Genomic DNA, 12,500 nt, shown 5'->3' with positions numbered 1-12,500 from the left:
TACGCTTGAATTTTCTAGAGGAAGTTAGTAAGTAAAGACAAATATAACTTGACATCTGTTGTACCATCTGAGTGTACTACTGAGTAACTACTTTTAAGATTATAACTGATTTAATAAAAAATATATAAAAATAAAAAAACAATAATCTTATCCCCCCACCCCCCCCAAAAACAAAAATCGACGTATGAACCACACCATGGATTTAGTGTCATCATTACACCCCACAATACACACATACCCTTACTGTACATACGCAAATATTTCAAACACATATTTACCAAACACATAAACACACAAACATTCAAACATATACACAGGTAGATCCCCATCACACAAAAAATGTCAATGTGTGTGAACCTTCCACAGGGTGCTTCAGCACTTAACATAAGACATAAGAGTGTGGTTTGGTTACGGTTATGGGATTTGGCAGGCGCTTTTGTCCAAAGCGACATACAAATAACAACAGATACAATAGTTCAATTTAACAGTAAACAATTTTAAAAGTTAAAAGTGGGTTAGATTACATTAAGGAGACTAGCAATGTCAATTTAATCAATAGCCTAATGAAAATAAACAAATACTATAATATACAAATCTTAACACATGAGAAACGCTTAATAAACTAAGTGTGTGTTTGTACCTGTGTTACTGGAGGGGCTGCTCAGCGAGCTGGACCAGAGTGTGGGGCTGGGGGCGGAGGAGTTGGGAGTGTGCAGGGGACTGATGGAGCTGTTGAGGGCGTTCAGGAGAGAGTTGGTGGCTGAGCTCGCCATGGAGGCTGCTGAGGGGCCCAGCAGACCTGCAGAAGAGCATCGGATAGCTGTTAGAGAGCTTAGGATCATGGGATAGCTGTTAGAGAGCTAAGGATCATGGGATAGCTGTTAGAGAGCTGAGCGATTCTTAGTTCGCCATTTCATAGGAGACCAAAGGATCATGGGACACCCAATAAAGACTGCAAATGAGCACAGAAGATTGCAGGGAGAGAATAGACTGATGGGATGTTCTTCTGAAAAAGACCATAACCGTATGAAACAGAAAAACACTACAGGCTGCAAAGGACCATGGGAAATTGATAGGCTGATGGGATATCCATCAGAAAAAAACAAGTAACCCCAAAGAGTAGGAGGAGATCTCTAATAAGAAAGGCAAATAATTGCTGGACATTCTTTACAGAAACAGGAACATATGATATCTCTAAGGGTGATCCTAAAGAGTGCAAAGGAGCATGGGACGTAGGATATCTCTCCCCAAGCAAAGGATCATGGGCAATCTCAAAAAAGTAATCCCTTTATTGAAAACCACACAGTTTAATAAGAAAATAAATCCTGGCTCACGTCGGAATTATAATGGAGAAGAGCACAATGGCTCAACGTTACTGCAGAGTGTTTAAGCTGACTAAAGAGGCTTGCCAAAATTCCTAAGCCGCTATTGAAGAGAAAATTGAAAATATTCCTTTCACAAAAGTAGTCTCACAAAATGCCAAAGAGCACAGGATGCCGCCTCTCTCCTCAGTACTGTCTCTTAAATAAATTGAACTCAATGGCACGAGGTCTTCCACAAACCTTCAACAACCCTTCCATAAACCTAGACCTTTCTGAGTAACTCATTATACTATTACTTTGGAAAAGATAAATTCTTGGTAGATTAATTTGTCATATCTCCTTTTCACATGATAATTTACAACTAATATGCTAGACATGTTCAAATGTTTAGTTTGTCATTTGGGGTTTTCATTACTGTCTAGGGAGACAGGAACTGAGTGGGAAAGAGTTTGGCTGTGGCTGGGATCGGGAAATGACTGTGGGCCCGACTCAAATTCAGCCTCAGTCAACACTTGAAGAGTTTTTAACACAGAAACAACTATACAACTACAAATCGCTTTGATCTGCCTCAATGAAAAAATCTGGGTAGGTTACCGTAACTCTGAGTAAGTAAGTGAACCTGTTGTCACACACACACACACACACACACACACACACACACACACATAAGATAGTCCAGTGAAGCAGATCATGAGCTGGACACAGGTCTTACCCAGGCTGGTGAGGCCCAGTCCGGCCGAGGCCAGGATGTCCAGCCCCACCGTGGTGCAGCTGAGGGTGTGGGGAGCCGAGGGGCTGCTGGAGGGGCTGCAGCAGCTGCTGATGGAGGGGGGGGAGGAGGAGGTGGAGGAGGGGGCAACTCCGCTGGTGTCCAGGCCCAGCAGGAAGCGCCGGGCCTCGTACATGTTAAGAGCGTTGCGCTCCACACTCTTCACAATGACAGACTGAGGAGGGGAGAGGAGAGACATGATTTAGGAATGTGTTGCATGCTCTTACACACACATATATGCACACACACACACACACACACACACACACACACACACACGCACGCACACACACTCACACACACTGTCTTAAATTGATGAACTTCAACATACATTTTTCAGTTTGACCCCTAAAAAATGTCACCTGTACAGTGCACACTAATCCAACCCACTAGAGGGTGCCTCATGCCAAGCACATTTTTAAACAGCACTTATAGGATATACAGAGCTATATGACTCTCAGTTTATGAGAAACAGTGAAACACACGCACACACACACACACACTCTTAAGCACATATTAATATCTGGAATTACAGGGCGTGCCCTAAAAGCACACTTATCCCCCTGTCAAAAACACGGTGGGCAATCAACAGGAAGCGTCGACGATTACCTTGCTAGTACAATTACTTCAAAATAAGAGCCTGGGGTGCCAAGGCAAAGAATGGCAGCCCACCAGGACAGATCGATTACCAGTCCGGGCATGTAGATTTATGTCAGCGCCTGTAAGATTACAGGCCTGTTGTTTTATGAAATAACGGACTAGTTTCCCAGCATGCCTTCGGCCTTGTGCGAATGTGCGCTGTGTGTGTTTCCGACCGGGTTTACTGACCGCAAATAAATCCACACGCAACCAGGATCTGCCATGTATAAGACCTGAGAAGTCTGTAGAAGTGTGTGTGTGTGTGTGTGTGCAATGTAATGTCTGGATCTGAATATCTTTGTGTAGGGTGCTGAGAGCACATTAATCCACAGGCTCTGTCCTATAGCAGACCGAAGGACTCTGTGTGTCTGTGTGTGTGTGTGTGTGTGTGTGTGCATGCGTGTATATACAGTGTGTGTAAGGCTGTTTGCATACTTGCATGTTTTGTATGTATTGGTGTGTGTGTGTGTGTGTGTGTGTGTGTGTGTGTGTGTGTGTGTGTGTGTGTGGGTGTGTCTCTGTCACCTTGCTGGGCTGTTTGGGTTTGGGCTTAACACTGATGAACACGTCCAACTGCTCCATGAGAGAGGTGATGAACTGTGGGTCCACATCGATGTCCTCTTTAATGTCAAACATCAACACTAGTGGCAGACAACCCTGCAGTGCATACACACACACACACACACACACACACACACACACACACACACACACACACACACACAGAGTTTGTAATACCTTACTAACATTGTTTTTCTACACAGTAACCCTGCATATGTTTGTGTACTGAAGAATAACATGTTGAGATGGTTGAAGAAAACCTGTCAGAAGATAGTGGTCCAACAGACCTGTGGTACATCACTATATCACTATTTATGCACACTGTTGGTTTGCTAATGAAGGAATGTTTTTATTTTTTGAAGTGCACGATAAAATGAAAACAAAGCAAATCTTGTACTCAGTTGATGGAGAATTACTGGAGAGTACTGGAAAACACAAGGTGCTCTGGGACGCATGGATCTAAGACATCTCTGAATCGTTTTCATTCCCCTAGCTCTGGTTCCCCTAGTTTCAGTTCTCATGGTGGTCTGCCTTGCACGGGGCCTTTTGGGCCAGGATCCCATCCTGAAATGCGGAGAACGCCCGGCATGGCCGAGATGATCGCCGAGGCGTCGCGACGGCAACCGCCTTGCCCACTTCTGAGAGGTGGCCCTTAATGGAGCCGGTGAGTGCAGTCCAAAGCCTTCTGGCAGCACGGCCTCTCATGCTGCTGAATGGAGCCCATCTCTCTTCAGCCAGCAACTGTGTAGAAATTTGCCTTCAGATTATTCCTGTGGTGAACGTGTGGTCAGGACTGCGGCCCTCACAATGCCAACTGTGTAGGGGGACGGTGGAGAGGGGCCATCTCCTTCTCCTTCTCCTTCTATCACTGGCTTTCACTCTCTTTTTCTGCTTCTTTCTCTCTCTTACAGTACAACTTTCTCTATCTTTAACCCTCTTTTCATCCTTTGCTCTCTCTCTCTCTCTCTCTCTTTTATTGAGGGCCACATAACTGTGGGAAGGATAGCGATCTCCACATCATAATTACTTTGTTTTCCAACAGCATGGGGGGAATGTTCTCCACTTGTGTGTTCCAGACGACGATCAGTGTTTATTCTATTTATCTTTCTCTCCTCTCTCTCTCTCTCTTGCTGTCTCCTCTCTCTCTCTCTCTCTCTCGCTCTGTCTGTCTCTCTGTCTGTCTCCCATGTCCAGTCCTTAATTCCGTGGGCCGCTCGTGTTGGCAGAAAGCCATGGTCTGTGAAGAGGAGAGGAGAGGACCACCAAGCACAAGCAGCAGCACTGAGTGGCTCTGTCTTATTATGGCTGTAGGGAGGAATGCAGGAGAGCAGAGGAGAGGAGAGGAGAGGAGGAGAGGAGAGGAGAAGGAGAAGAGAAGGAGGAGAGGAGAAGAGAGGAAGAGAGAAGGTCCTCCTCTCCTCCCTGAAGCTGAGTGACCTCACTTTTATAACGGTGCAGCTTCAGGGAGAAACAAAGAGTAGACCGACCGGCGAGGGGGAGAGATGAAGAGAGGAGGTGAAGGTTGGGAAGACAGGATGACAGAGGGGGAGAGATGAAGAGAGGAGGTGAAGGTTGGGAAGACAGGATGACAGAGGGGGAGAGATGAAGAGAGAGGAGGTGAAGGTTGGGAAGACAGGATGACAGAGGGGGAGAGATGAAGAGAGAGGAGGTGAAGGTTGGGAAGACAGGATGACAGAGGGAAAAACAAAAGACAAGAAGAAGAAGAGCTAAAGAAGAAGAGCTAAAGAAGAGCTAAAGAAGAAGAGCTAGAGAAGTAGAGCTAGAGAAGAGCTAAAGAAGAAGAGCTAAAGAAGAGCTAAAGAAGAGGAGCTAGAGAAGAGCTAAAGAAGAGCTAAAGAAGAGCTAAAGAAGAAGAGCTAGAGAAGAGCTAAAGAAGAAGAGCTAAAGAAGAGCTAAAGAAGAAGAGCTAAAGAAGAGCTAAAGAAGAGCTAGAGAAGAGCTAAAGAAGAGCTAAAGAAGAAGAGCTAAAGAAGAGCTAGAGAAGAGCTAAAGAAGAGCTAAAGAAGATAGCTACTAAATGCAGGCGCCGAGGCGGGTGTCTCTCACCATGAGGTACTGGCGTGCCAGGCACACGGCGTCGATGGTGCCCTGCACGTAGACCGTGGACTTCTTCTGCAGGCTGCCCGGGTCGGGGAAGTGCACCTGGGCGCCGCTACGCTGCACCACGTGCTTGAGGTTGGCGCCGTTGCGGCCCATCATGAACAGGTGGTGCTGGGGGGCGATGTCCAGCTGCGTGCTGACCGTGATGGCGCTGGCCAGGCTGCCCGCCAGGTGCTCCAGCAGCACCGCCGTGCCACGCTGCAGAGGAAGAGAAGGAGGAGGATGAAGGTGTGTGACGTACAGGATACAGACACACAGAGATACACAGCACTGCTGTGACACTCTGCTGAGGAGGAGGCACACACACACACACACACACAATGTATGTGATGAGGAAGAGGAAGAGATGGAAGGTGTATTAAAGGATACATACAGCAGTACCACACTACAGGGGAGGAGGATGAAGATCACACACACGCACACACACGCACACACATCACTGCAATACCCCTTTACAGAGGGAGAGAAACGCAAAGCACAAAGGAACTCAATGCTGTACTCCTATACAAAAGAAAGGAATTAGGAAAATGAGGATGATGATGACAGTGTAACACACACACACACACACACACACACACACACACACACACACACACACACACACACACACACGCACACACACACACACACACACACACACACACACACACACACAGTGCTGCCATTCCTCACATCTGTCTCTCCCCAGACACACATCACCTGTAAGGCAAATGGAAACATCCTGTCTAAATAGAACACCTTTCTGTCAGTCAGCCCTTTAGTCGTCTAACACCCAGTGATTTTATATGATTACTCAGGACTGTACTTCCCCAGGTGAGTGTTTTTATATGATTACTCAGGACTGTACTTCCCCAGGTGAGTGTTTTTATATGATTACTCAGGACTGTACTTCCCCAGGTGAGTGTTTTTATATGATTACTCAGGACTGTAGTTCCCCAGGTGAGTGTTTTTATATGATTACTCAGGACTGTAGTTCCCCAGGTGAGTGTTTTTATATGATTACTCAGGACTGTACTTCCCCAGGTGAGTGTTTTTATATGATTACTCAGGACTGTAGTTCCCCAGGTGAGGCAGGGCGCTCACACTCTTCACGTTAGTCTTGGGGCTCTGCCGTTCTCCCCACCCTTCTTTCTTTTCCTGCCTCACTCATCTTTCTCTCTCTCATGTATCCTTCTATCTTTCCTTCTCTCTGTCTCCCTTTCTCTCTCTCTCTCTCTCTCTCATCACTCCCTCTCCGTCTCTGCCCAGTTGTGGTTTTGGCCGGGTCCCACAGAGGGCCCTGCGCTCAGCGCATACCTCTCATACCCACAGCCCACAGCCGGCTCCAGCTCTGGGTCTCCCCCCTTCACCCTCCGGCCTCCGCAAAAGCACCACACACACACACACACACACACACACACACACACACACACACACCCTCTGCAAAGCCAGCGTGACAGCAGTCAAGGCCAGCAGGGGAAGTTGGGGATCGGGGCAGTGCTCGCACATGGGGTGGTGGAGCGGGCAGGGGAAGGCAGGCTGTGTGCTGTGTGCTTCTGTGCACTGTACAGTATGTCAGTGTGTGCGTGTGTGTGTGAGAGAGTGTGTGTGTGTGTGTGTGTGTGTGTGTGTGTGTGTGTGTGTGTGTGTGTGTGTGTGCGTGCTGTGGTGGTGGTGCAGACAGCAGAAGTTCTACTTTTGAGTGTGTGAGAGACAGGAAGAAATGCGCTTGTGTGGGCGACTGTGTGTGTGTGTGTGTGTGTGTGTGTGTGTGTGTGTGTGTATGTGTGTGTGTGTGTGTGTGTGTGTGTGAGTGTGTGTGTGTGTGTGTGTGCTTGTGTGGGGACTGTGTATGTGTGTGTGTGTGTGTGTGTGTGTGTGTGTGTGTGTGTGTGTTGTGTGTTGTTGGGGTTAACTCCCCCACTCTCTTACCCCACACACAAATCTCCACAGAAGCACTCAAGAGTGGCCTTGCTGAGCTGGCCCTATAGGATGGAGAGGACTTTGGGTTCGATTTCCTCATCCTCATATCCAGTGTGTGTGTTTTAGATTTGTGTGTGTGAGGGAGGTTATTACTATGTATGTATGTACTGTATGTATGTGAGTGTGTGTGTGTGTGTGTGTGTGTGTGTGTGTGTGTGTGTGTGTGTGTGTGTGTGTGTGTGAGAGAGAGAAGAGAGAGAGAGACGTTTGTATAAGAGGGCATGTGAACGTGTGCATACACACACAACACATATGAGGATGTGTACATGAGAGTACACAGTACATACTGCACACACACATGTATGTAATTTATGTATGTAATCTCATGCTATGTACTGTGACCCCATGTTACATCAGATAATATCACCTCATGTCACAACAGATCTGTACTGACAAGTTGGCCCAATGTTTCTGATTTCAGTCAGGCTCCCTCTGGCTTTGTGCTGAAGACTGTTTGGTGGAAACACTGCTCCACAGAGAGTGTAGATGTATTAGCGAAAGTGTGTGTGTGTGTGTGTGTGTGTGTGTGTGTGTGTGAGAGAGAGAGAGATAGATGAAGTGTGTTTCTATGAACTGAATCTAAGTAAGTATCAAGATCACGGGTAGATCCCAATAATAGTCCTCTGCCTGTCTTCTAGGGTCTATTTGCAGGAGTATCCCCAGACACATGCATTAGGAGCAGACGTTTACATGATCAAATGCAGGTGCTAACTCAGTTGCATGTATGCCTGCGTGTGTGTGTGCGTGTTGTGAGTGTGTGTGACCCCCACCTTCACAGCGGCGGCATTGTTCTGTGACCCTCTGACGACCCCCGTGGTTCCATACAGGCGCGACCTCTGCTTGAAGCTGACTGAGATGCTGTAGGTCTGAGCGATGTGCTGGATGGCCGGAGAGCTGGGGTCCGGGTTCATCTGCACCATCACCGGCAGCTCAAACATCAGAACCAATGGGAGCAGCTCCTGCAGGAGAAAGGGCGGGGATAACCACTGTCAATCAAGGAGTCAGGATTGGGCAGAGCTGCTCAGATGTCGACTGACACAAAAGGGCCATTCATTCCAAGAATCATAACTATAACAATAACGGCAAAAAACTATTGCTGTAGCTGATTTGAATGACAACGTCCACACATAAACTATAACAATAACGATATCACTAGGGATCACTTTCAGAGTGATTATGAGAATGATAAAAAGCTGACAGCCAATCAGAATCGAGACAGCACATTCATCAACACAAGGAGAGACTTTCATTGTTACAGTTATCTTTATAATTATCATTCCTGGTGTGCACGGCCCTAAATACCAAGTGGCGTCCACAAAGAGGGGGCTGGTAGTGGTTAGGCAGCTGCTGTAAGCAAATAGGCTTGTAGCCTACACTGCAATACATCATGAGCTTTAGGGAGAGACTGTGGTTTACTCCGGAGGCTGGATCAAAGGCAATGGAACAGGACTAAGTCCAAGCCTTTTGGAGAAGGAGTGAGAGAGAACGCGCTGAAAGGGATGGTGATCTGGCCAAGCTGGCTCATCTTAAGTCCAACCACAAATTCTTTTTCATCTCTACTTAAGGATGAAATTCATCTTTTGAAGGGATCCATTTGAAAAAGCAAGCCACTGTAGAATAAAAATAAATTAAAGAATCAGAAAAAAATAAGAACAACATGTATTATGTATTATTTCAGATAATACATAATATTTAGCATATTAGAATGATACTTGTTTTGCAAAAAGAAATCTACCAGTGTCAGACAAATAACACACCATTGGAAACATGCTGTTCTTCTCAAATGTAGTGTTTATTATGTGTTACTGAAAATTAAATAATCAGTAAGACCAACAGTAAGAGTTAGAATGATTTTCCTTTCGTTTCAAGAAGAAATTTGAGATACGCGTCCTTGATTACAGAAACGTGTAAGAAAGAGATTTAAAGAGAGCAAACCGATTTGTTCAGTGATTCTTTCTGTCAGTTGTTGTGCTTACACTAGAGACATTTAGATGAGCTCTAAATATTTGTGCGGTCGGCTGCAACAACGTCACAAACACAGACTTTCACAGAACAAACACCAAATCAGCATCAGCATCATCATCATCAACAAAAAGCCGTACAAAACAGCATCAACGTTTCATCAACGTTTCATCAACCATTTCGCCAACGTCTCTTCCAACATCCCTCCACCAGCACCCAGACTGTAAACAGTTGGAGCAGCCCAGCCCTTGAAAAATGCCCTCCTGATCAGTCCCACATGTTGGGAGGCCCATGCTTACGTTCGCATTTTACTCAGAAAGAGAGAGAGCGAGAGAGAGAGAGAGAGAGAGAAAGAGAGAGAGAGAGAAATGAAAGACGGCTAACCCCCACCACCCCCCCGCCCCAGTCCTTTCAGATGTGGTCGGAAAAGAGGCACCTCCTTCTTGGGACCAAATAGGAGGCTTTCATTGGTCAAGAAACAGGAAATGGGCCAGTCAGTCAGGCCCGCTGTGCCTGAAGGCTGGGAATTCCAATCATTCATCTCGCCGGTGTATTAGTTTTCTTTTTTCCATTCTTCCTCTCCGTTTTTATTTTCTGTGCTACTCCATCTCACTGTCCAGGTTTAAATATAGTCTGACCTTCCCACTGGGCCGGCTGGGCGGCTAAGAATTGCACTTTAGGCATTATATGATGATGTTTTATTAATAAACCCGTTAGGCGGGGCAGGCGTTAATGTGTCGAGATACAAGATTCGTTTTCGCTGAAAGTGCACCGAGAGCCAGACGTCTGAACCTTGCTATGACCCAGCTTGAATCAATAATCATTTTGTGTTTCGTACAACACCCTCCCAAGGGTTTGCTCAGACAAACACATTAACACGAAGCTAGCTCAGAGTGTGTGTGTGTGTGTGTGTCTGTGTGTGTGTATGTGTACACAGGCTTTGACTCTTGCCACCAGAGTGGTTTTAGCCCTGGAGCAGGGTTGTGCACATTTCGAATTGCAATTCTGTTTCCTGTTTGCTACCTCAATTGAAATGCAAGTGAAATTCAAGAATTGAATTGAAATTTAAGAGCCAGTTTCAATTCAATTCTGGAATTTTGCACAAGCCTGCCCTGGAGAGGAAACTGCTGTGGCTAAAGAAGCATGCGAGCAGTAGAATGCAAGGCTAATTTTTAAAACCGCCTAATCTCACTCAGGCATCACATGGGCATTAACCCAGAGCCGGTGTCCTGGCCTTCCCTCAGCCTGGACCGGCAAAGCATCCCGTAAACGCTACAGTCCAAACAGCACAGAGAAATAGTATGTGTTCCTCTATGTAAACAGTGCAGAGAAATAGTATGTGTTCCTCTATGTAAACAGTGCAGAGAAATAGTGTGTGTCCCTCCATCTAAACAGCACAGACAGCCTGTGTGTGTTTTTTCTAGTTCAACGGCATGGAGAACCTGCATGTGTTCCACTAACTAAACAACACAAAGAACCTGTGTGTGTCTTCCACTAGGTAAAGAACACAAATAACCTGCGTGTGTTCCTGTTACCCAGTGGTTCTGACACTTTTCATGGCGGGTCTCCCTTTGAAAACGAGAAGAGAAAATGTCTCTTCCCCCCCCTCCCCAACATCCATTCCCTGTTTTGAACATTTTCAATTTAGTATCATAAATCAGCTAAGCCTTTAATAGAAAACAGATCTTAATCTGTTGTCATCATCTCCAGGAAAGTTCTCCACACAGGTTTGGAGACCTCAGCTGTAGGCCATAGCACAGAGGACCTGTGTGTCTATTGTATACTGTATGTATATGTAGTAGCACAACTGTGGAGCACCGTCAAGGTCCCAGATTCAATACCCAGACTCCACACATATTCAGTGCCGTACAAATATGAATGACTATACAATAACGTAAGGTCTTTGGTCAAAAGTGACTCAATATAAAGGTGATGTAAACATGACTAAGTGTTAGTGCAATGTTAAACTAACGCTCAGCACTGGTGATGCCCAGGAAATGAGCTCAGAGCTTTCCCACGGAACACACACACACAGACAGACAGAGGACCCTCACTGGGCTGTGCTGAGTCACAACAGATGACTGGAGCTGGTGCAACTCTTAGGTTCTTTGCCAGAACACATGAGTGTTCTTTCATTTATATCTATGGGAATTCCCCAATGAAAGGTTCTCTATAAGCAAAAGAACCCTTTTCCAAAGATTCCACTGCAGTATATGAAGGTATTTTTCCAATAACTTCATATCATTCTTTTTTGTTATATAGTATTGACAATGCTGGAACCATGCTGGCGGTAAGATGGATTGGAGTTAAGCTCAAGAGAGACCTGTGTCGAGGCCAAGTCTATATACAAAAAGTGAATAGCCACACAGTTGTAGTGTACTGACATACTAGACCTGATATTCATTTTTTCTACATTTTCACGATTCTAGCCTCTATCCTTTGGGTGAATGTCCTTTCTCTTTGTTAAGAGGCCCTTCTAAGGGCCATTGTTTCCCATCAGGATAAACTCCACAGACATCGATGAGAAGAGTGGCAGCGTGTGCTGCCGTCCAGCAGGTTTGCGCTGGTTAACCTGAACTGGTTTACGTCTCAGGCTCTGCTTACTGAAGCCACTTGGCAGCAGGAAAGGAGTCAGGAGATTTTCTTCACTGCCAAAAAAGGAAAGTAAAAAAAAAAGAGGGGGGAAAATGGAAATGAGCGGTTGGGAGTGGAATTTCCAGCAGTAGTCACGAGAGATCGACAGAGGGAGAGAGAGAGAGAGAGAATGAAGTGGAGAACAAGAGCAACGGCAGACTTATGATGGATGAAAAACAAAGAGAACAAACAAAGAGAAGATGAATGAAAGAGAAGAGAAAGAAGTAGAGAAAGGAAGAATAAATATATAAAACAAGGAATGAAAAGTACAACAAAAGTAAGAATAAAGGAGGGAAATAAGTGATTAAGAAGTTAAGTATAAAAACAGAAGAAAGAAAGAAGGAAAGAAAGAGAGGAAAGAGAGACAAAAAGAAAATAAAAAAGAAAAAGAAGAAAGAAAGTGAATTGTCCTTCATGTGGCTACCACCAAAGCCTGTGTCCTCTTTAGAGGGGAATCCCTCATTTTCAAGACACTGCTCTTCTCAAAACAAAGCCTCGTGACTTTCTAAGGGAATGTCAACTCCATCATT

General features: G+C 45.6%; 1 protein-coding gene across 1 annotated transcript in view; it reads right to left on the bottom strand.

Annotated features, from left to right (window-relative positions):
* Positions 1-12,500, bottom strand: part of LOC121699753 (protein bicaudal C homolog 1-like) — a 79,836-nt gene that overhangs the window by 17,125 nt on the left and 50,211 nt on the right. The window contains exons 7-11 of the mRNA XM_042082131.1: positions 8,145-8,333; positions 5,359-5,610; positions 3,256-3,387; positions 2,035-2,266; positions 641-799 (exon numbers count right to left, since the gene is read on the bottom strand). Of these exons, the coding sequence (XP_041938065.1) occupies positions 641-799; positions 2,035-2,266; positions 3,256-3,387; positions 5,359-5,610; positions 8,145-8,333 (964 nt within the window). The remainder of the gene's footprint in view (positions 1-640; positions 800-2,034; positions 2,267-3,255; positions 3,388-5,358; positions 5,611-8,144; positions 8,334-12,500) is intronic.

Source organism: Alosa sapidissima, chromosome 24, assembly GCF_018492685.1.
Source record: "Alosa sapidissima isolate fAloSap1 chromosome 24, fAloSap1.pri, whole genome shotgun sequence".
Classification (NCBI taxonomy): domain Eukaryota; kingdom Metazoa; phylum Chordata; class Actinopteri; order Clupeiformes; family Clupeidae; genus Alosa; species Alosa sapidissima.
The sequence above is the reverse complement of the archived record's forward strand: the minus strand, read 5'-3'. Positions and strand labels throughout refer to the sequence as shown.